At 35.1% G+C, this 25599-nt stretch overlaps 1 protein-coding gene across 9 annotated transcripts in view; it reads right to left on the minus strand.

The window, feature by feature from the left end:
* NFIB (nuclear factor I B) overlaps positions 1-25599 on the minus strand; it is a 168383-nt gene that overhangs the window by 24886 nt on the left and 117898 nt on the right. For 4 of the 9 annotated variants that reach the window (XM_021525544.2, XM_077790536.1, XM_077790538.1 and 1 more), the window contains exons 7-10: positions 17645-17776; positions 15062-15246; positions 4505-4670; positions 1008-1090 (exon numbers count right to left, since the gene is read on the minus strand). In XM_021525544.2, the coding sequence (XP_021381219.1) occupies positions 1008-1090; positions 4505-4670; positions 15062-15246; positions 17645-17776 (566 nt within the window). The remainder of the gene's footprint in view (positions 1-1007; positions 1091-4504; positions 4671-15061; positions 15247-17644; positions 17777-25599) is intronic. The other 5 variants (XM_021525545.2, XM_077790539.1, XM_021525551.2 and 2 more) reach the window with 3 other exon arrangements.

Genomic DNA, 25599 nt, shown 5'->3' on the forward strand with positions numbered 1-25599 from the left:
ATAGGTCAGCTGTATCTCAACAATATAGAATGTTTATAGGTTTAACTGAAAAATTAAAAAAAAATGCATATAAGCTGCTGACAAGAACACAAGTCTGAGAAAAAAATACAGTACAACAAATACCAAGACCTATTTAACACCCTCTTTCTTATTATCACATTCAGCTTTTGTCCTTGTAACTTTTGTGTGAACTTCAAAGTCTTATACTGTTAAGATCTAAGAGGAATACAAACACATATCATAAAGTACATTAAAATTCTAAAGTGTCTGAATTTATTTTTGAAATGTACCATTTCTGTATGTGCATGGCCTTGCTACTGACTGCAGCTAATTTATTTGTATGTCGTGATTAATCTCAGCTCTATATTTTCACAGTTTGGGTAAACATTTCATTTGCATTAAATTTACCGCATTAATGAGATGTGAAATTTACAATGCTACTTGCAATATGAATGATGTAAGAAACTAGAATAAAAATGTGGCTTTGGCACGTTTGAAATCAGCAGACCAATTTAAATCTATTACACTAGAAATTATGTGTTGCCTTGAGAATTCAGTTTTATAATTAATCTTCTAAAACTAAAATGAAGAAATGTGTCAAACATCTAGAGGAAAAGGAAACAAAACTTGAAAATAATAAACTGTATTACTTTGAAAGTTTTGCTTGTTTTTATAAATTGATTTTGAAATTTGTATTTATTTCTTAAATACCTTATTCTACTTCCTAAAATCCTATTAAAGATTAAATGTATGAACTCTTGAAAAATAAAATATTGAAAGAAACATATCAAGAGTTCCTTAAGATGGGACAAATCTAAGAAAGAAAGAATAGGCTAAATTGATAATTCTTAAAGCATTCAATTTGTTTTGAATAAACATCATCTTCTTGTGACAAATACTGAAAACCTCAAGATTTCAGGCTAGTCCAAGATACCAGTGGCAACATGTAGGAAGGTAATATCACAAAATCTTCTCTACAGCATTACACCTATGTGAAACTTGCCCACCTGTTGCTGGTGTAGGAAGGATGGGTCTCTTGGGCTTAGTCCCACATATCGATTGGCTTGGGATGTGCCTGAGGCTGTGTAGGCTGATTAAGGAAGAACAAAACATATTGATAAAAATACCAACCTATCATATCTATTACCTTGTGCAGGTACAGTACAAATATGAGATCCAGAGTTATGATTTTGCAATATATATAGGAAGTGTCTTTGGCTTTTCTTTAAGAGAAAGCAAAAGAAATATTGGACCAAATTTGGAAATGCATGTGTAAATTCCTATAAACTTCAATGGAAGCTGCATGTGTAAATCATAATGATGTCTCTTGACAACAGTAGTTTCTTTGATTATTTTTGTTCAAATTATTTCATAATTTATTTTAACTAATCACACTACTTTTAAATTCCATTATACCAATCTAAAGCAACTGTAAAATCACTGAAATTGCAAAGCTGAGAGAAAATGTTCATGATCGCATTATTTTTATTTCTGTAAAGGCCCTGTTTTTACCAAGAAAGTACCAAATAACTGTAAAAGAACATAAATTAGAATAAAATTTTTGGTTTACTTATGTGGCATGAAATGAATCTTTGCAGTAATGGGATATAATCTGATTAATATTTTCCTAAGAAGGGAGCTAATTCTTACTGCGCAATATAACAGAAAATATTCAACTCCACCATACATCAGAAAACAATTTTTTCTGAGGGGAGCTACTAAAATAATTCTCTCACTTCAGAAGATTGAAATTTCTGAGGAGAATGAGAATGTCAAGTGATGCTGGGATTAGCTACAGAGAATGTATGCTTCACCTGTAGGACAAATTCCTCTCTGGTCTCTCCCAGTAATTTCTAAAAGTCATTATGTTCTCATGTCTTTTAGTGGCACTTATCAAATTAGTTAGGTGGTCTTACTCAACTTCCCAGTTTGTAGATGTCCACACTACAATCTGTCACAGCCTGGAAATTTGCTGGAAAAATAGCAAAGACGTCGTAGCAAAACTGCTAAAACTGGACAGACACATAGAAGCTTGCCAGTGAGAAGCAAGATGACAATACTTACTAAACTGACCTTCTAATATTAAGTTCACATGTAAAAAAAAACCCAAGAAAATGCATTCATTATAAAAAATTCTATATATAATAAACAGGCTTTACTGAAAAATTGTCCGACAAATTAACCAAGTATTTGAAGAAAACTATGATGGAGGCCACAGGGTTCCATAAATATTATTAAAGCCTGATGTTCTTTCTCATTAATAAAAATCCTGCTTAGAACTTCAGAATGAAAAGCAGTGCTAATCATTTACTGACTTATTTTCATCATACTGAATAATTATGATAGTTTTTTGTCCAAGTTATATAAATACATTACTATATGTATTTTGAATCATTCAATCGGTCAATCACTACAAATAAAAGTAAAACTATGCCATAAAGTAGGTTTAATGTTTATTTTCCAATTAAGTTTACATCAGTATTGAGTGTGGTGAACCTATTGTGACTGATAATAGTTTGACTGATAATAGAGTTTATATGTATTCATAAATAATTTATATATCACAAGGACATTATCCCTCAGATTATTGTTATTTTCATCATCAACAAACTATAGTTTTTCATTTTTTTATGCTCTTACAGTTACCAACCCAGACTAATGTAGTTTTCCAAAAATCATAACATCCTGAGCTGGTGAGGTGTTATACACTATCTTGTAGGCAGTATGGCAACATTCAAATAAAATTTGCACATAGGAATTTTTTCTGTTGTTATTTTTATGTGCTGTAGTGGCAAGAATTTACTTGGAAACTAATATGGAAGCATGAAGGAAGCCTTAATTTAGCTATCTAAGCCAAGATGTTCTAAAGGTTCAGCAGGAATCACCATGAGTTGCACAAGAAACTGGATGATGATTTAATTGGAAAATATGATCCAAATAGTTCCCTTGGTAGTAGAACAATGTACAGATTAGGTATGCTTTTCTATAATGATGATTATAAGGTCATATTACCAGAAAACATCCCAAAACAGTTCTGGCATTTACTGTGTTCTTTTTGCCATTTTTATCAGAAACCCTGACCTAATCTAAGAGAGATATGTAGGCCAAGCACAATCATGTCAAAGGAGAATGAAACCACAAATACTTGAATCTGTACAAGTACTTAGTTGTCTCTGTTTTTTGTTCTGGTGCAAACATTTAGAGCAACAGCTTCTACGTTGCTGCTAAAAAACTGTACCACAAATCAGCAGTGGGGCTACAGATATACTTTTAACAAGACTAATATACTTAAGAGCTCTTAACAAAACTAATATACTGAAAGGGCAGATAAAATGCTGCCACAAACACATATTTTTTCTTAATTTTTAATACTTGAGCCGTAGTTTCTCCAAAAGCTACTACTACTATCTTATAACAAATACTTTTCTCTTTTACATATTATGCCTTTGAGTCTCATCTTTTCCTCAGATAAGTTTTAAAGTGGTATAACAGCTGAAAAGGATACTGTTTATGGTCTCCATTAATGACAGACCAATAGTTAGGGACTGTATTTGAAGTTCAAATATTAAGTAGGTCTAGAACAAGTAATTTTAATTTTTACAAATCCTGAAGCAACTAATACTTTTAAAGACTGGTGAGGTTTTTTTTTTTTCCAAGAATCTGGACGTGTCCTCTAAAACTCTTCACCTCTCTGATAAATACTGGTAACACTGGCCATCCCAAATCCAAATAAAAGTTCAAGGAAAACAGAAATTCAGAATACAGTTGAATTGCAACATTCTGCACCACTTGTCATGAATACTCTGAAGGGAAGAAATTAGTCTAGATATTTGCCCTTATTTCTAGAACTGCAATTCCATTGAAGATAATAGGACAAATAACACGATCCTGTATGTAGTAAAGAGATTAAAACATTGAAGTTAGAGTTTGTTACTTTCTATTTTAAAAAACAAGTACAAACAGTGGATCTACCATCCCTTGCAGAAATGACAAGGAATGAAAATTTTCTTTTGCCACAACAGTTGTTTTTGCTAAAAATGACACAACCTATATTAACATGCAATTATCATAGCTCAGATTCAGTGTTGTAACAAGGTTTGATTTCTGTAGGAAAGTTCATTGAGGAGCAAGTTATCCAGTCCCTCTTTGGAATTCCATCTCTGGGTCATTGTAAAACCTTACTGTCTGGGTGTGCTTCTCAATGTCTTAACAATGTCCACCTCAGATGAAAAAACACATTTTCTTTTCCTTGAATAGTGGTCAAATATGCAGGGTTTTCCCTTTCATTTTGCTTGTCATGTCACAAACTTTGGTTCATGCAACATGATCCATCAGTTAAAATTTTGGGAGGAAAAGCTTTGCACTCAGATCATGTTTGCTCTCCATGTAAAATGATGAGCACCCATTTGGTCAAATAGTAGGAAAAGACGCCTTTTTCTGGCCTGAATTTGAAATCATATCAAATCTTTGATGGACATTTTTTGTTTCCTAAAGAAATACTTACTGGTTGCTGTAGGTGAAGATGCCTCACCTTCAGTGGATGTAGTGATGGGTTTAGTATCTGTCATGGTCAGGGTCACAGGTCGCACCGCACTGTGATGGGGAGAGGGTGCCAAAACTGGAGTAAAATGGCCAGGCACTTTCCCTACTACTTGACCACTGCTGTTAGGCTACAAAACAAAACCAAAAGAATGCCTTGTGAAACAAACACATTGTGCTTAAGGAACCTACCTATCTTAGGGTTTTCCAGAATTGCCCAGCAACATAGCACCTGTGTTTTGGAATGTGTTGCTCTAAATAGGCTACGTATTTCCATGTGGTATTTTCACCAGGCAGGTCCTTTTTCAGATAGGTAGTACATCTTAGGTAGCAGTACTTTTTGGTTACGTATTCTTCCGCATTCTTCCTACCTGGGTGCACGTGCATCGGATTGTTTTGAAATATTTTTGCTGCTCATACAGTGTCTGTGAACTAAAATCCCATGACAACAGGACTAAACTGACAAGGCACAGGCCCTAATGTATGAAGTATTAAGATTAAACAACTAATGTAAAACCTCTGTTTTCACATGCCATACCACTCTGGCTTGGAGAATAACCAAGACTTGACCACAGTTGTCCACAGAGGTTACTCACACTGGAAGGCTAACTAATGATTCACAATTTGGGAATAGGGTAGAGGGTTTGGATACAATGCACTATAATGTACACATTATAACATCTGGCAAAAAGCCACTCACTAAAACCACAGAAGTGTTTAATAGTGGGAATTTTGCAAGTCAACAGCATAAATAATAACAGTTCTTTCATAGATACAAGAGGCTGTCTGCATACAACCATATGCCAGGTACAGGTCATCAAGGTAATATGATACTTCCTACATGTAGGCATATCTGAATATGGCAAAGTTGACTGGCAAATGCACATTTATGCAGTGCTTAAACATACCTTAGACATTCTGCACGACTGCAAATACTCCTAGGATAAATAACTAGTAATAAAAACTAGCACATAGTAAATAGTTTTTACAACAGCAGCTGATAACTTCTGTCTTAAATTGATTGTGTGGTCTATGAGTCACAAGTATTTTAAGAGTCATACAAACATGAAATACTGGGACTCTTTTAATCAGAAGCATCTTGTCAAATCAAGATAACCTAAAGACATGGACTGATAAAGCACACAATTCAACTGATTCAAGGAAAGGTTCAAGGAGGTAAGCATGACTATGGTAATGAAATAATAACAGGACTGACACAATTACCACAAGTATGTGAGAAGTATAAACACACAGAAGATGAAGGAATTATTTGGAAAATACAGGAAATGCATAGCTGGGGTAATGGAATGAAATTGAGAAGAAGGAAATTTAAAATTAATAGCACAAGAAACTTCCTGGCAGGATAATTTACTAAACTTTGCAAATGCACCCGAGGGAGAGTTGTTTAGGACATCTAAAGCTAAATTAGCAGAAAACAATAGAAAACACAAGTGCAAATGGAAACCAATATGGTATCCATAGGAACATTAAGCAGTTAGCTGACTATCTCTCCTCTCTAAAATCACAAGTCTTACAATGAAAAATAACAGTAAAAAACCACATTAATTATGAGTGGCAAACTACCCCTCCTAATGAGAAAAAGTTGCTCTCTAGACACCTCTCTTGTCAGGAAGACGTGCTCACTAAGTTGGACTGGATCTTCACTATGCTTCTAGGGAGTTTCCTGCAGAGACAAGCCTCCTCACTTGTCTTGGCAGCCCAGCTGTCCACACAGCCTGCTGGAGGGAATACCACCACCTCTCAGTTGCATCTGGTAGCTTGCAGGTGGACCTGCAACCATAAGGCTACCTTAGGAGCCTTAGTGTATGTGGCATGCTAACATCAAAAAAGTAGCTGAGAATCTCTTACCAAAATGATCAACTTTTATTAAAACTAAGAAAGAGGATTCTTCGAATCCATACGAATTTAAACAGACAGTATAATCAGCTTACAAAAGCAGCTGTCTCCAAAGACAGACAGGAATAAATTAGAATAAATTAAAATAAATTAGAAGGTCATGGGAGACCATGATGATTTACAGAAATGTATCACCTTATACTGTACTGTAGTGATCCCAGCCAGGGATCCAGTGGTTCACATGGATCTCAGCTTTGTCCTTATCCATATGACCCAAATGAGTAAACACACTCCTGGTTCGGACAAAGATTAGGAAAAAGATTATACTTTTTCTTAATACACCCTTTTTTCTTCTAAATTAAATTCTTCCCTGTGTGATACATAACAGCAGTGCAGTACATCATCCTATTCCATTCCACCCTATTCCACTCAAATAGAGGGTGAAATGCTGTGCTTGTTGACAGCCATAGAGAATTTACAGTAATTTCAGTAGATGCAGCTTGTGGTTCCCCACAGTAAGTGCCTCTATTTCTTTCTGTTTTTTAATTCCCTGAATCTCCTCCTAAGTGGAAGTTCTATATCTGTGTCACATGTAAAAGTTCCCAGATTTCACACTCCACACATTAGATTGCAAATGCAATTGCAATCCAGGTGTAGGAAAGCACATACCTGGTGTGAAGTTTAAAAATACAATTCTTCTTCAACAATCAAGCTGTCTTGAAGATGTAAACCAACGTCCTCCTTTTGACAAAGGTTTTCATAGGAAATCGTACACTTTAAATTAGGTTTAAACTTCAGTGTTTTTCAAAAGTGTGCTACTTTTGAAAACAGTTTATGAATGGCACTCTCATACTCACAAATTCTATTAGAACATCTCTCATAAGAAGCTTTCAAAACACATCCATATTTGTTTTCCTTGCATGCAGTGAACAAGAGTGGAGCAATTAACCAAACTTATATTTAAATTATCACAAATAGTTTGCAGCTTAAGATCATAAAAGTACTCTTAAAAACCAGATTGTGTAATAGCCTCAGAGTAATTGCTTTGACCTGTCTTCAGATTGATGCGGATATTGCTGCCACAGTTTATACTCAATCACACTTCCATAGTTAACTTTGGAAACACAAAACTAAAAGCTTTTGAGATTAAAGTCTAGATTTTGGATGGTGCAATTTATAGCAGTACAAGCTCATAAACATCAGCTGTCCCAAGTGTCTCAAGTCCTCTGAGCTACTTTAAGATTTCAGTCCAAAAAGAGAAACCTTTGGTCAGAAACAGCCCCTTCATAATCTTATTGAAAACTGGTAGCTAGAAAGAATTTCTGTGACCTGTTCTCTTTTTGTCCCTTACAGTTGTATCAAATGATATTTTAGCATGGAAACTGCATATCTATTTGGACACGTGAATTAAAAGTGCAAATACTTACAGTACTTCATTTAACACAAATTAATTTTTTCCTTAAAGAAAACACATTCAATATTCTAGTTCTAGTTTTCCCGAAGGGAATCTAACAGACAAATGCATTGCAGGTTAAGAATCAGCTGTTACCATCAAATAGAGCATCAATATGTCTATGTCATGGATTCACAGAGGGGCATAAACCTTAAGCAAATTCCATAGAGGCAGCTGTGTTAGATAAACAAGCTGTGCATTGGAAAATTTGTGAGGAAAAGAAGTAAATATAATGAAGGTCTGGGAAATTTAACCCCTATTTATGCAGACATATATTTTTCTGCTCTTGGATTGAACACTAATTTGATTTTCAGATCTGTTACAATTTTCATCTTTTTTATTTCCACCATCTTGAATTGCCACAGTTTAATTCATTTATGTGCCCAAAGCCAAAAGCAAGTTGTATTTGCTGTCACAGCTGTAGCATAACTCAGAATGTCAGGTTGTTGTTATCTGGTGATGTGCACTTATCTGGTGATGTGCACTGTGCACATTTTATTTTAATCCTCAGGTCTGAAGTCTGAACAGAAACCTGTAATCGATATGAATACAGACTTTCTTAGTCAGGATTCAATGTATCTCTTTTCCCTAGTAGGATTTTTGAACATATTTATAATCAGTAATTAATGAACCTCCTTTCAGCCCAAATATCAGCATATTTAACCTTAGTTATTCAGTTACAATTCAGGACAGTGTTTTGTCATATAGTCCACTACCTTCAGTGTTACAAAACCTATTTCTGATGCTATAATGAAATAGAAACTACTAACATCTACAGATGAGCTAACCAAACACAACAGAAGTTTGACACATCTATTAAAAAATTCACATGAACTATTTATTGCTTAAATTATCAACTATATTTGATGCTCACATATGCACTTTTTTAAAAAAAATTTGTAATTATACTTCTCAATTCCAAATAAAATAAATCAAGTTTTCCTTGAAATCTTAAGTACAAATTGCCTTCAAACAAATAATTAACAAAGGCCAGAAATTATATTAATCTGTGCATGTCCTAGGTATAGCTACATATGATACTTTGCTAGGTGTTTCAGAAAGTTTCAAGGCTTAACAAAACATTATATTACTCCATCTAACCACTACACTTGGAGTATAATATATTTGCTTCTCAAAACATAGGTTTTTAATAGAAATTCTCTGTTTCACAATGTTCTCCTATTATAGATAGGTGATAAATCAGTGAATGCAGTTTAGTCAAACTGGATATCATGCATTTGGAAATCCCATTTCACCCATTTCCTCTCAAGAATTCCAGTTGCTTGTAAAGGCAAAGTTCCAATATTATGGTGAAAAATATTACTGTAAAACCCTACAGCAGGGTAGTTTTGAGAAGGTTGCTTGAATTAATCTCGTTGATGAAGGTATAGGAGATAAAGTTTTGGATATTTTGGTCCTTTGCTCCCATGCCAAACATCTTACATTAAAAATTGTTTGCTAGACACATCTCTGAACCTGGAGATCATAGCTGATAAGTTCAGTCTTTGAGCCCACATCATTGTGCTGTGCAGGGCCCACAGAAAGCGATGAATATTTTAGAAAATTTACAACTGAAAGAAACCAGAAATAACTTCCATTTTTATAATTTCCCGCTCTCCTTTTGTTTAGGCCACCCTAATGCTCTATCACCATGTTATTATTCTCCCACCAGACATAGCTGAATGGTACAGCAGTGAGTTTCATTAAATGTGTGAGACACATATCTTCAATTTATCACCCACCTGACTAATAATGATGCTTTTGAGACTCTGCTAAACAGTATTACTAGAGTACCACCAGTGCAACTGTAGGGCAGCTTGAACCTGGTGGGCTCCATGAAGCATTTGCTTCTCACAAATCAAGACTGCACAGGTTTTCTTTCTGCTATTGAACACTAAAGTAGCAGCAGAAATGCCTTTTCCCTTCTTTTAGTGCCTCTTTACCACTTTTCAGAGGAATGAAACTACCTAGCTTCCCTATTAAGGCTCTGAGTAACTCATTGTGAGAACTCATCTTACATAAATACCATACCAAAGCTTTATGTGGTATGACATGCAGCTACCTGTCTGCTTGAAAAATTAGCTTTAGAAAAATACACGTTGCTGCTGTTGATATTCTTGGCTGACAACATCCCTTCTGTGCTTTCTATAAGAAATCAAGGCATCGACTTCGACCTAGAAAGGCCCAAGTCTCATTCACTTGGTGAACTGATGTATGAATTTTCATGTTGATGTAATGCTGCTGAAACTGAGAGCAACTGTAGATTTTCAACAATCCATGTTCACAGAACTTGGTGGTAAAGTCATGTGCTGCTCCTGAAGACCAAGGCTTTGCTGAATAGCTTTGAGGTTGCTTATGGAACCAAGGTCCCCCAGGAATCCCAGGCTTGTTAATGAGACATGGATCTCATAAGACAGACTGGAGTAATACATCCTGAATCACAGTTTTACCTGTGATAAACTTTACCTGGATAATCTTGTGTGACAGGAGCATGGAAAAGGAATTCTCTTTGTAGATAAATGTTCAAAAGATACCTTTATGTCACACAGCATTTCATGCACTCTGAAGATTTATACTTATGCATTTAGAGCAGATTAAATACAAAATAATTGTTTACAACTGTAATTAAATCTTAAAACAGCTTGTCAGTAGATAGTGTTAAGCTAGGACTCAATCTTTACCTCCCAATCACAATTAAAAATTGCACAATAATTGCACAATAATTTCTTCAATAATTTCTTAAAAATTACAAGGAAAGACTTGCCCAAGAAGCTGAAAATTATTAAACATCAACAAATAAAAGAGGTCCTAGCTATACCAAAGAAATCCCATGCACACAATTTTGCATGTTTTGGCTTATTCTCCTAGTACTCTCCCAGGAATCAACAGGAAACACTTTGACCAGCCCGAAGAGAGCCTCACAAGATCCCCTCATCAACACCAAATGACTGTAATTATTGTATTGAAGAATGTAAGACAAAGCATCTGCCTGCCATCACTGAAGAATGTGCCTTTCATTGAACAAAAGGTTCAATATCCCAATCAATTACAGGAGGAAAATAATAAATACAGGCCTCATCAGCTTCCAGAAACAATTATTCTCAAGCGCTTCAGATATTTGTGTCTTCAGACAAAGATCAAACCAATTAAAAGATAAAGCTGCAAAGTAATCCACTCTGCAATAAAGTATGTTTTATCAGACACAGGAATTTTAGCCAAATATGCAGTCATATGTGCTGCAAATACTCAGCAGTTCACTCAGCCTGTAGTACATAACACATGTAAGCCATTTCTTGTAAGAAGAAAATAGTCCAATACTTAACCCACCAAGTTCAGTTAGTTTTACCATATCACTAAATCTTCATATTTCATCATAAATATCAGAACATTCAAGCTAAAGTTACAGGTAAACTGTGCCCTTCATAATAACATACTCAAAAAGTTTGGAAGATTGTCTGTTTCTGTTTACTTGGTTCAGTCAGAAAAAAAGATAATTCTTACTGAAACTAGGATGTTCATCAGCAGGATACACCTCAACTGTTTGCTTTACTACATATCCTTTATCACACTTTCTGATCCTTTTTCTTTGATTCACCACACCTTCATAAGGAAATTATTCCATTTAACTCAACTGTGAATTGTGTTTGGAGGATTTGGTTTTGATTTCAGCCACACAAGTTATATTGTGTTTGACTATTTGTTCAGGCTCATTGAAAATCTTATTTTGATACTGTATATGATTCATACACTCCTGAGTAATAATGAATTTCATGTGTGTGCAGATTAGTGCATGTGTGTGTCTGTACTTGTGTACACAGATACAGAGGAGGTAGTATTTTCTAAGATTAAAAGATTCACCCATCTGGAATCATTCAAAAAGGAAATACATGGTGGAAATTTGTGGTAACTTTGAAAACCTCAATACACTCTACATGGATAAACACCATAGGAGGATTAGACACATATCAATCAATTAGTTTTTGATGAAACTTGCATTGAATAATCAGTATCAGTCAGGGACACTTGCACCCCATCATAATACAGATCCATTCTCACACATACAATCTCAACCGTAACATGAGTACCTAGCCAAGAAGAAAAGCATTGCAATAAATATACTAAAAAGGGCTTAGCAAAAATTCTAAATCAGTGGAAAGTACAATGCTTCTCAAAACTCTGGGAACTTACCAGACTACTAGTTTGAGACAAGTCCAGCTCTATATCTAACAAGATCTATTTCTGTTCAGTACATTTGTTTGTTTATTCTCCATATTAAGTAGGGGATAAAATGCAGATATTCATGAAACCGGCAGCAGCAGCTCCCTTTTGTTTAGGATCATCCATTGTTGAACCATTTTTTACTGCAGCCAAAGGGCCTGTTTGAACTTCCTGACTGTTCATCACACATAATTTGGACTATTTAACATTATGTCAAGAAAATTGCTCAGTGCTTCCCAATGGGAACCTATGAGATCTCTATATCCTTGAACTAATTTTACTTGAAGTATTCCACTGAATAGCATGACTGTCTCCCTATAATCAGTGCAGCAGTAATGTAATTAATCTCAAAATTGCTGTGGGGAGTACAAGGCATCTCAGTTGCTTGTCGTAACAATCTAAATTAGCGTATTACTGAAAGATGTTCAGGAGGAACAGTTCATATTAGGTAAATGCTGTCAGAGTATCTATCCTTTCTATTTCTACAGCTAAATTAAAACTATCATCATATTTCACACCTTTTGAAATACAAATGAGTGTTTTGAGGTGGGAAAGCATAATTAAATTTGATGTGGTATTCCTGCAGACGCATTTTTGAATTTTGTAATAATTAAATTTATTTTAATAAAAATTCATGTTTTATTTAGAAAATAAAAACTGGTTTGGCTCAAAGCATACTATTGTATCACAACAATTCCCCTTTGTCACTGAAACTTCACAGACAGTTGCTTCTTCTTTTCCTAAGCAAAAAATTAATCCTGCTCTTTTACTTTTTTACAGCCAAACATTAACTATTTTATTTAGTGATATTTTGACCAGGCATGCAACTACTTAACTTACAACAAATCTCAGAGAAGATCTTCAAATAATTAAATTTTTAAAATATTCCACTAATAATAGGGATTAATTATAATACATTATGGTGAATAGATGATGCAGATGACTGAAATTGCATATTTTGTGTCATTTGCCCTAGCTCCTCTTGTCAGGAACTAAACCAAAACTTAAATGAAATGAAAAAATTACCTTAATAAAAAGGATATGAAAAGCAATGAAAGTTGTAAATTTGGGCTAGTTAAATCAGTTATTCCCTATGGAATATACAAAAATATGAAGTCTTCTCGGTTTGCTACTCTGTAAAAAATCAGCAGACTAAAATTTAATCTTTTAAGGTCAAAAGACTATTTTTTCAACCAGAGATAAGGGAAAAGAGTTGGGCAGAAAGCTGAAAGCATAAAATCTGTTCAATGAATATACTCTCCAATGTTAAAATCATAAGACAGCACATTTCTCAACTGAAAGTCATATACTTCATTTAGATCTTGTTTTTTTAAGTAATGATCCAAAGCAGGACATGGAACAATCCAGAGAGATTATCACCTAATCTGCTCTTTTAACATATATAAGAAATCAAAATGTAAGTAAAACAAGCACTGAATAATTAAAGAAATGCATAACAGTAAGGGCCTGATTTAATTTGCATAATTTTTCCCTTAATAGTGCCTAATTAAGACATCAGTTAAAAAAAAAATTCCAACAGAACTCTGAGATTTTCCACACTGAATTAAGGCTAAGGACTTTTAATGGGTGTCTTAATTAGACTTTGTTATTCATGGAAATTTTACACAAATTAAAATCAGGTCCTGCATGCAACATTCCCAGCTGAATCTCAGAAAAAATGCTATACAGGATTGAAAGAATTTTAATCTATGTGCAGATAGCAATTTGTATTCTGAAGTCAACATACTCCATGCTCAGTTTTTGGTTTAATTTGCAGTAATACTGCAAAAAACAAAACACACATAGTCAGAATTTCTTTCTTCAAAGTAAATTTTGATTTTATGGACCCACCTTTTTTCCTTTTTTTGTTACTTAAACATATAGGAAGTCATGCAACTGAACCAGGAAATTAGCCCATGGGGACAATAGCCACCATGACCTTTTGCACAGTCCAAAGGGTACAAATCTCTTATTCAACTGAGAAAGTTTGATTCAGTCTCAAGTCCTATTGCTGCTGTAACCAAAATGAATGCTGCAAGGCCTGTCATTATTGGTGAAAAAAAATCAATCTAAGCCCAAAGCAAAATACTGTCATAGCAACCCCTTCATCCCTGTTAAGAAAGGCCTTCCAAAGGAATCTAACTCTTAGGAGAAGGAAAACCTGTCTCTTCAGTTTACATACCCAAGGCTCTTACAGAAAACATGCTAAAGAAAAAGCAACAGGGCTCCACAAGAGCCTTTCGGAAAAGGCATCGAAAAAATAACAGCCTGAGCAGCAAAGATTACATTACATTGACATTGGACATATTCTAGTTATTGACAAACCAAGTCTCAACTCTAGTTTATCCTGTGGTGCAGATCACATTGGTAATGCTGTGTGCTGGGAAAGCAGTTTTGCACACAGTCCTTCACAAATTACTTCACTAATGAAGAACATGTTAATTTCCAATATCAGACACAACTTTGAACCCATGCAGTTGCCAGGAACGCATCTGCTATGGCCTGTTCTCTACAAAAGGAAAAAAGAAGAATTTGTACATCTGTGTTGTGCTCACTATTCAAAGAAATATCAATGACTACTGAACAGGGCAAGTGCTAACATGCAAGAGTTTATTTCCATCAGCAGGCTATAAATATACCTGTATGTCCATGCGTGTACTTGGACATGCGTGTGTCTCGACACACTCTTGGCAGTGGCAGATTTGCCTCTGGTGGCCCAACCTGCAGGAGAGGTGCAGGACCAGGACCTGCCCTGTTGCTGCTGCCAGGGCTTTCAGTAGAGTATTTTTCTTGCACTTGGCAGAGGAAAAGCAAGTAAATATGATTAACCAGCACCCTTTATTCCATCACAACAAACAGGATAAATGGTATCATTTATATAGCAGCTCCAGATTTCTTTAAGACCAGAACTGGCAAGGCACTAGTCTAGATGCCTTAGAAGACACATATTCCTCACAGGATTTGTTTTGGAGGGTTCACATAATTTTACAGTACCTGGCTAGTCTGCGGGCTGGACGGGTCGTAAGAAGGTACATAGTTCTTCAGAGTATCCTGAGGGTTCAGGTGGGGAGGATATCTGATCGTTGGATGAGAGAAGTAGCTAGATGGGGCAGGAGGGAGAATAGCTTGTGCTGGAAATGGCAATGGTGAAGGTGGAGGTGGAGTTCTAGTTGAGATGACTGGAGAAGATAAAATAAAATTAAAATTACTTCGCATCTTGTTTCTTCTAAAATTCTTCACCTCTGTGTTACAGCAAAGAAAATAAAAAGTCAGTTATAAATCAATGTATTTCACTCCGTATTTTTACAGAAAATCTTACAGGTACTGCGCTCACATTATCCCAGGAAATGAAAAGTGCAACTGTTTCAAATTCATAAATAGTGCATCTTGCTTTGGTTTTGTGGGTTATGCCATCATAGTTTTTTCCTTTTCTTTTTTTTTTTTTTTTTTTTGGTAACAGAAGTCATTCTCCAACATAAAAGATATTCCAGTTACAGAATTTTCCCATGTGGACCCCAAAAAATTCATATCAAATATACTAAATAAAGCCCCCACTTTTATTTACAGCACTTCAACACTGAGGAAAATCACCAAGCCCCAGGAAACAAGGATTCCTCATGGCATTGCAATCTACCTGCCTCATCTGGGGACAGAGCAACATCTACTCATTAGTATTGCCACAAATATTTGCTGACTTTTATGAAAATGTTAATGAACATTCAACTTCAGGGCCTGAGAAACCAATCCACCCATTAAAATTATCTTTGACTAATAAAAAAATTATCTAGCCTACCCATTTTTGTTCTTTTCATTCTCTTTATTTCCAGCCCTTACAAACAGACAATTTTCTACCTAAAGACTATGTGCAGTGTCTAATCTGACAATGTTCTTACAATGCAGGAAGGAAGGTACAGACTGTCCTTCTGGTGTCCAGTTGTCAGTCTGGAAGTGTAGAGCTTTCTTCTATCACACTGCACATGAGCACACCTTCCACCCTTGCTACACATTTAGAGAGCACATACTTGGTGTATTAAAACAAGAGGTGCTTAGTTCAATGGAAATGGAGGAGAAACAAGGCGTTTCCATTTTCATTGGTGGAAAAATACCAAATCAGGTCTGTAAAACAAGGTCATTTTTACACTGTTTAATGGTTCTCTACTGTATCAGCACATGCACATCAACACTGCTCTTCTGGACCACCTTTCACATCTCTGGGTTCTTCAGCTTGATTTTTAAAGGACTTTCTATATTTTTGGGCATTGCTTATCAGCATAATAGAACAGTCTACAAAGATTAAAATGGGGTTTCCCAGGAAGTAAATAATTCATTAACAAGTTTACATTATGATTGTCATTTAATTATATTTTAAAACTATACTCTAAATTAAATATAAAGATATACTCATAAGTTGGTTTTGTGTTTGTTTGTTTGTTTTTAAGTTTTTGGGGTTTTTTTGGTAGCACATTCATTTTACTGACAGCTCCACCAAGTTCTGTTTAAACAAAATACTAATTACTGCTCTGGCATGTCAGAGCTATTCAAAAAAGAATAGAAAAATGAAGATAAATCTTTCCCTTCATTTCACCCATTATCTCTATATGCTTGAGTATCTGCTGGTAGTGGAAACCTCAGAGCAACCAGAATGAGTCCAGGACCATTTTGTAATAAAAAATAAGGGGATGTTAAGGAGGAAAGAGTCCTTACACATTAATTTAAAGGCATTCACTTGAAATCATGGATGAAAACTAAAACAGAAACTTCTCAAAGCAAAACTGCATGAGAAAGAAAAAAACCCCAAATTTTTCAAATCTGTTTTACTCTAGTCACTCAGCTCTGCTCAAGAAATTAAAGTTTTTTTATGTAGTTTATGTCAAGGAAACATGATGAGATGTTGAAGGGACTTCTGAGGACTGTGTTCTCAACTGAAAACCATGGTCAGTCTCTCCTATAAAATTAAACAGACCATAATGCTGGAATTTCCCTGACATTACTAATAAACCCTCAAGACAACATATGCATTTTGTCACATTTCACCTATCCCATCCTTACTTCAAGTGAATTTTTACTTTGGATTTATTACTGATTTCTGAAAACAAGTGTTGGAAAATACTTAATTGGGACTCTTTAGATTCAGTATTTGAAAAAGCATTGGTACTTATTTCATTGTGTCACATAGATAACATGGTTGTGACTTCTCTTGTGTATTAAATCCTGCCTATTCTGGTATTTAAATACAATATAGTCATAGCAGCAATAATAAAAAAGGGATTTAGGTGAGAGGATGCAATACAGGGAGGATTTTTCCTCTGTCAGTTTCTTCATGCATTGTACAGTTTATTTTATTCACTGGTTAATCCTAAATCCTTTCTAGTTACTTCCAGCAGTCAGATTACCTGAACGGCTAAATTAATACTCCTGCAAGGATATCCCAACCTTTACCATTTTTACTTTCACCAGTAGTATAAATTGGATTAGGTCTCTAAGAAAGTCGGCAAAAATGCATCACAATCTGATTATAGGAAAGGAGAACAGAGCAAATGAACAGGAGGTTTTTATTTCCTCCTTCATAATCCTCACCACTGTGTGCAACTCCTGGGATTCCTGGGTGGTGATGCTGGGGAAAAGTGCTCAGTCTTGATGACGAATCCTGGGGAGAAGTAGGACTAAACAAAGGCTTTTCAGGTTTCTTCATTGTAGGAGAAGACATATCTACAATAAAAAACCAATGTAACAGTAACATTAGCTTAGAGGCCTGCCTCAAGACACCTCGTTTTATAAAGTGAAGATATTTCTTTTTGCTGTTCTTGCACAAATATTGTATGATGATCCAAATCCCTGATGGTGAAGAAAATAATTTCAAATTACTGCTTTCAAATTTGAGAATTAAAAATAATGTCCTATCAGGTCCTTGTCCTGCAAAACAGAAACTACATTTCTTTCATACCAGAAGAGTCAAATAGTGAAGAAATTTATGGTTTTAGACCTTCCCTAGACACTTCTCAGCTCCCAGAACATCACCAAATCATCTCTTCCTTCAACAGCCACTTAATTTTTATTGCATTTTTTAATGGAACACCTACACTCAGGTGTGTGGGGTAATTGCCATGCACATGCCAGTTTATGGTATTTGTTATTTTATTACTTCAGAACTTACCATTACTCTTCCCAAAACATAGTGAAACAATGAAACCTCCCTAAGAACAAGGGATACTTTAACTTGTCTCATATTTTCCATGTCTCAAGGATGGTTTTGTCACTTCTTCCTTTGAGTTTCCTTATCAATAAAAACATTTCTTTAGAGCTCACTATATGAAAATAACACACTAGTAAGGACAAATATATGATTCCTACCAAGCTTACTGAAGTTCCCCAGAGCAAAAATACTGGATTTTTTCTGAAAGTTTAAATTAATCGATCAATATTTGTTGGACTTTGCACTAAATTATTTCAAGTATAATTGCAATATTTTTATAGAAAAGACATCAATATTGTAATTGGTTCCATTTCAAATCAATGGACTAACTCATGTTCAAAGCAGAGATAATTTCTTAAGCACTTTACTGGACAGGGGCCACATTGCAGCAGACTTTCCTACATGGACCAGGTTATTTTTTAAATTATTTTGGACCCTTTTAATATTGGCACACTCTATTCTGCTAAGACAGACCTGGAAAATGTGAATGTCTTATTGAGACCAAATTGGACCAGTGTTTTCTGAACTGAACTTAGAGCAGGACACATGAAACTGAGAGTCCATTTTTTTAACCTGCCCCATCCTGCTGTCAATCAGACAGCAGCACAAGACACAGACTGGCACAAGACCCAGAGTAGACTTTGCCTGCGACCCTCCACCATCCCCTGCAATTCCCACCCTCCAGTTTGATCCTGACTACTACATCTGATGAGTGCTGAATAACCTGAAAAGTTCATATCTTCAACAATGCTGCTGAAAAATTATTTATTTGTTTTTAAGTTTCAGGAAGGGATTCCAATCCTCATTACATTGAGAATGAAAATAAAACAAGCTTTTGGAAAAAAAAATCTGAAATACAGATGAAAAGCAGAAAGATGCCAAAAGCACTTGGACAAAGTCATTTTAAGGTCAGAATTAATCAGACACAGTGTCTTGTCCTGCTGAGAATATTTTTCAAATGTGAAATTCTCAGTGCTGTTCCAAATCACTGTATTCTCATATTACTCTGGAGATACAGCACACAGGCACTCAAACAGGTAGCATGTTATACACATTCTAAAGCATTGCATCAAAGTACAAGGGGCTTATGCAAATAAAAATGGTTAGAACATCTCATCTTCCAACAAGGTAAATATGCCTACATAGGAAGGCAGAAGAGCTGCTGTGAAACATAGCATATGTAGCCTGTTCATCAGCAGCTTGCACAAATGGTGCTCCAGATGTATAGCTGCTCAAGACAGCCCAAGGCAACAATTTTGATCAATTTTAATGTGATAAAATGCTGCAGGGAAAGTGCAGAAACATGTTTACATCAGCCTTTAATTAAACTGTTGTTCACTTCCAAAGAATCTTAGGAAACACTAATGAGACATGAGTTTTGGCAATTTCCTCATCAAAGCAAAGACCCTCTTCCTCAGTCTAAAGCAGCTTGCCATCCCAGCAGTTCCTGGATAAATGTCATCTTGGCACACCACTTGGCAAGCCACCTGTAAGGAGAATTCAGCTGGAATTGAACAGTGACCCACGGCAAATTTAAACATCCACCTGCCTATCTCTGGAACCCTAACCTTCTTTCTTGATCAGCACCACAGCTCAGCAGCTTCTCTTTCTTGCTTATGAGAGATGCTTATGAGCAGAGCTAGAAGAATCTATAAACAAATAATAAATATCTTTCAATCTTTTAATTCTAGAAATCTTACTAATATATTTTTTTACTGCTTAGTTTTACAAGCCTTTTGTTACAAGGTACATTCTTGCAAAGAACAATCTGTAAAGATTTATTTACAACTCACTAGTGTAGCATCACCTCCAGAAAAATTAAGATAAACCCATATTCAGCTACAGTATATATCACCATAATAAAGGACAAAAACTATGGAGTCCATAGCACCACTGTCAAGCTATAAGAGGCATCCTTCCATGTTACAGTTTTAAAGGAACTGCTCTTTCCAGAGAAAGCATTTAGGATGATTTCTGGTAGCAGTATACACTACATAAGCCACAGCCAGCTTGGCCTCAGTCTTCACTTCATCTGATAGGTACTCTTGCATGAAGCATGTGAAAACTATGGTAAAATTTTTGAATTCAATTTGGATGTCTGTATAATGACAAGAAATCACACCATGCTCAGGAGAACTTGATTTGCTTTACACTTGCACATGTGACATCAATTTTCTGATAACTCAATATGATTTCCTTTAATAATGTAAACTTTATGTATTTCTCAACTGTGCATTTTAATAAGGCACCTAATGCTGAATACTGACAGCTGAGTGACTTTAAACCACAACCACCTCTCTCTCACTGAAAAAAAGCTTTGTCCTTTAGGTCATCTGCCCTAAAGACTTGGTACTGGGGCAGCTGGATGGAAACTAAGATATGTGAAAATCAAAACATATTAATTGTTTTAATTCTTTTAATTCAATTATCTTCTCCACAAAAAGAAGAAAAGGAGTGGGGACACATTTTTATATGGATATGTTAATAAATAGGAAAGAGAGAGAGATGTGCCTGAACAGAGAAACAGAGATGTGCCTGTTTGTAACAGAGAAAGACTGGTTTAGAGTTCCTGCTCTGTACCCGACAGAGACAAATCTTTGCAACTAGCTCATTCCTTTTACAAATCTGTGCCCTAATCCTTGACTTGTTGGTGTCTTATTCCACTTCACTGTAAGTGTTATCTTAAATCAGAGAAAAGGCCTCCTAAAAATTTATTTGCTTCCAAGAAAAATTCTGGTAATTGAGGTTCTCCGGAATGAAAAATCAACAAAATAAAGCAGAATAAAAAATCATAGTCAATTCTGTGCAATGGTTTTCTGAGACACATTTAAAAATTCTCGGGGTGAAGGCCTTTGTACTCACTTTTGAGAGAAACAACAGGGTTATGCAGCTGCATGCATACTGTTTAGCATCTGGGAATGTTCTGAACTTTAGGACCAGTGTCAAGGTTTGGAAAGAGCTGCTCATTTCACATTCAAAAGAGTGATCAGTTTTACTTCACATTTTAAAAACTGATCTGTTTTAATTTTATTTCTACATCAAGTGTGGAAAACCATTTTACATATGAAAATTTTACACTAGATTAGAATATTTCAGTGTATGAAGACTTGATAGCCTCCCATTTTCAAATCAGCCTACTTAGCACCAATGTTATTTTCACAGGCACACCTCCGATATTACACAATCCAGTCTACCAGACTGTGACACCTGTTTTCCCATCAGGAACCATGCCCAAGGCTAATCAAATGCTCTGTTGTGCTATTATGCCATTTCACAACAGATAAACCATTTCAATGTATCATCTTTTGAGATTTGTATTGAAAAACCTAAGAAGAGAAACTAGACTAGAATTTCTACCATTTTTAGTATTGAAAGCTGTCAAGGAAAACACTAAAACAATACTGCAATTCAGAAAAGCCACAGCAAAATTAGTAAATTAATTGCAATAGCAACAGAATTATTTATGTTTTCATTAGTCATATAATAAATTACACTATTTTATTTTGCTTTGTTCTGTAAGTATTAATATCTGTAAGAGAAGAAAGTGATACAAGAACTTCCAGACAACTGAAACACAAAAGTCAAAACCCTTTAGATGGAGGAGACATGTCATTCTTCTCATCCTTAACCACATGAACTTGCAGAATACTGTACTCCATTGCCAACAGTAACATTCTGTGGGCTGTGTTTACCTTGAATATTTTCTTTACCTCAGCAGAAAGAGGTTTGAACAAGAGACAGAAGGGTTTTAGCTACCTGCCTTTATGCCTCCCAGCATACTGGGGAGGGGGAATATAGGGAGTAGTGCGGAAAACCCAGACAAGTCCCTCTATAAATTAATCTAGGACACACTAGAGATCCTATTAAACATGGAGCAGGCACTGTAAGTAATGAGGATGACTTTGGAAATAGAGATAAAAGGTATCAGACCAAAAATACTGTGTTGCTGTAACAAATGCCATCACTAAAAAAGTCACTGCCATAAAAAAGTCTTAGATAGCTCCAGTGTATTTCAGGTACTTCAGTATTTTTTTGTTTATCTTCACACTTCAGAAATAGATGGGCATTTCATCTTCTATAAATCACTGTTAAGAGGTGTGATTCCTGTATATAGCTGTGATAGAAGAGCATTGTGGAAGAATGAGAGAAATGTTCCTAGAAAACAAAAAAAGTTATAAAGACTTTGGAGTACATTTTAGTCATTTATTAAGTTATCCTACAGAAAGTAATCCAGACTTCAAGGAAAAATGTACAGCTGTAACATTTCATTAAGGCTGGGACTCCAAGGACCTTGGCCAGAAAATAAATCAATAATGTAATCATAACTGCCAAAGTCACAAAAGTATTTCCAGTTTCTAATGCAATGAGATTAAACAGCTATTTGAGATAAAATAATGCGAGGGAATTTGTTGATTTAGAATCACTCATATTATAAAATCTTTTTATTACTATTATAGTCTATACTATAACAGGAATAGGAATATTTTAAGAGGTGTGCCATACTAATTGTTGATCCATCTGGGGAATGGTTTTGAATGGAGACAATATCATTAAGTCAAACTGAAATATACTACTTTGATCAAGTTTGATACAGATTGTTTGAAAGCAGTACAAAAAATCCTTTTTAAATTTATCTATGTACAAACATAGAAACACAGTATCTATGAATGAAAAGAGGTGCCCAAAAAATTACAATATCTCTTCTTTCCATAAATGAAGATATTCTGCACCGAATATGTCAAATTTTCTGATTTACAGATACCCTACAAGTTTTAAAAATAAGTGATCAGTTTCAAAATACTAAATCTCTTATTCAGCAAAATTGGAATAAGAAAATTACATATAGTAGCTCCTGGGAAAAATCTTTCATTAAGACATTCATTTTATCACTCATTTCAATCAAAGGATATCTACCATCCAGATAACAGGATGCTGCCATGATATAAAATTCATCACAGGATAATGGCCATGAATACAAGAAAAATTTCCTTTTTGCACTGACATCTTTCATTGATCAATATAGAGACCTTGGCTGTATTCAACTCACTAATCACACATAGAAAACATTAAGTAATAGGTCTTTCCACAATATATTTGTCAAAACAAAAGACAAAGATTCTGTAATGAGATTTTTTTTTACAGTGACTTTATTGAGCAAATAATAGTCATTTCCAGCAACACAAAAAAAGCAAACCTTTTTTGTATGCTTCCTATTGCATCTCCAACTGTATTTGTCTTTCTGTTTGTATTTCTAAACACTCTTCATTCAGTTGGAAACTTAAGTGTTCATGGGCTGAAGGAGACGTCAGTCCCTGCTCTGCCCAAAAGAAAAACCTCCTCATCTGCTATTCTGAATACTTGAAGATACTTATGAACAAGTCGTAAATTTGTCTAGATCTACTTTAAATACAAAAAAACAGATAGTATCTTTGTTTCTTTGTTTTTTGAAGACAGTATAAACTTAACATCGCTCTCAATAATGCAGGATGTCAATTTTATTGATGTACAAGCAACTTACTCATTCTAAGGTAACATTTTTGGAATCCTGTTCATGGTATGTTTTCTTTTCTCTGTATTTTCATTAAATAAGCATTTGGGAGATCCTTCACCTATTTTTCTATACTTAGTACCTTTCAAGCTTTAATTGTTTTTCTTTTTTATAAAAATAATGTTTTACTTATTCCAGGTACCAGCAACTTTTCTTGCAAAACTGCCACTATAGGAAACAAAAGTAAACAAATTCCCTATTGATCTTGGATTTGTTTAAGCTATCCCAACATTTTATATTATTTTTAAGAAGTAGACAAAGTTCATGCACTGAACTCTGCCAACATCTTTTTCTGCAATGAAGAAGAACAAGGAGAACTCAAATAGGACCTTCAGATAACTCTTCCTTGTTAAGGCCATTGTTTTTTACCATGATGCTATTTTCAGAGGCACAGCAGCCAACAGGCTCACAGAAGCCATGGCCATGGAAATACACTTTGAGAAGTTAGCCTTGGTGAAACGTATCTCTCGTTTTACAAATGTGAGGTTATGAAAATTTATCAAGAGGTATTTGACTACAGTGATGAAAATAATCCTATCATACTAGTCAAAAACCTATAAAATTATATGTATTATATAGAGATACACAGATATTAAATGTATGTGTATGCATACATTGTTGAAAGAGTATTTTGAAATAATAAAATATACAAAGGTAGAAGCAACAAGCTACAAACAAGACAGAAATTGCTTTCAAACATACTTTGACATAGAAGGATTTTGAGAATTCAGACTAAGTCAAAAAAACACAGAATGACATTTAACAGATACTCATCAAGATAAACCTTCGAAAACTGAATTGATCTGTTAGATGGAGAGTGTGTTTCTAAAGCATTAACCTTCAGAAGGAGCACCAGGAACTAGAAAAAATCCTGAACTCTGTCCAACACAGGATACCAAAAAGCCAAGGTGTTCTGATACTGTTCTCAACTCCTGGACTACCTTAACTACTTCCTCTTTTAGTTCCCTTACTTCAGAAATGAGAACATCCATCCTCGACAGTTGATGAGAAGAATACCCAAGAAAGAAACAGTGATCAGGAAGGACCCCAATGGGGAAGGAGTTTCCAGTGGATGGGGAGAAAGGAAAAGGGGACAAATATCCAGAAGAGGAGCATCCAACAAAGGGTGTCAGGACCTGAGAAGTGGAGGGTCCAACAGCTGCTGGCCAAGCAACAGGTGAAGGCAGTCCAGCTGTTTCAGTTTTAATGGAATGATGGCATCTTGGCTCTTGACTGTTGGTAAAGGTGGGTGAGGTGTAAGAGAATGAACATGATGAAGAAACTGTAAAATTAAAATTCAGTTCATTGTATATTGATATTCAGTATTTCCAGACACCTAACTACTAAGGAAATACACATGAATCTCTCCACTTTTGTCATGAACAGTGTGCATTGATGACAACTGTTATATTTATTTCCAATGTACACAGTGTTGTAAAACTATAACAGTAAAACATCACAGACAAATATGGAAGTTGTCTGTAATTATGGTAAGAATTTTCTTAAGCCAGCTTTCAGAAAGGAGGCCATAGATGTGCACACTATCTTTTTTTCTGATATTCCTGTTTCCTTATAAGAAGGAAGAAAAGCATCTGATTTACTTACCAGTTAGTAAATCAAGATGTTCACCAACAGTAATTAGCCTATTAAATCCTAAATACTCTTTAGCCACTGCACTGGTCACTAGAGACTTTCTTCCAAATTGTGTGGGGATTTTTTTTTTTTTTTTTTATTGCATAAAATTTCTAAATTTCTCAAACACTCATCAATTTTACTTAGGCAGAAACTTAC

The sequence above is a fragment of the Lonchura striata genome, chromosome Z (assembly GCF_046129695.1).
Source record: "Lonchura striata isolate bLonStr1 chromosome Z, bLonStr1.mat, whole genome shotgun sequence".
NCBI classification, from domain to species: domain Eukaryota; kingdom Metazoa; phylum Chordata; class Aves; order Passeriformes; family Estrildidae; genus Lonchura; species Lonchura striata.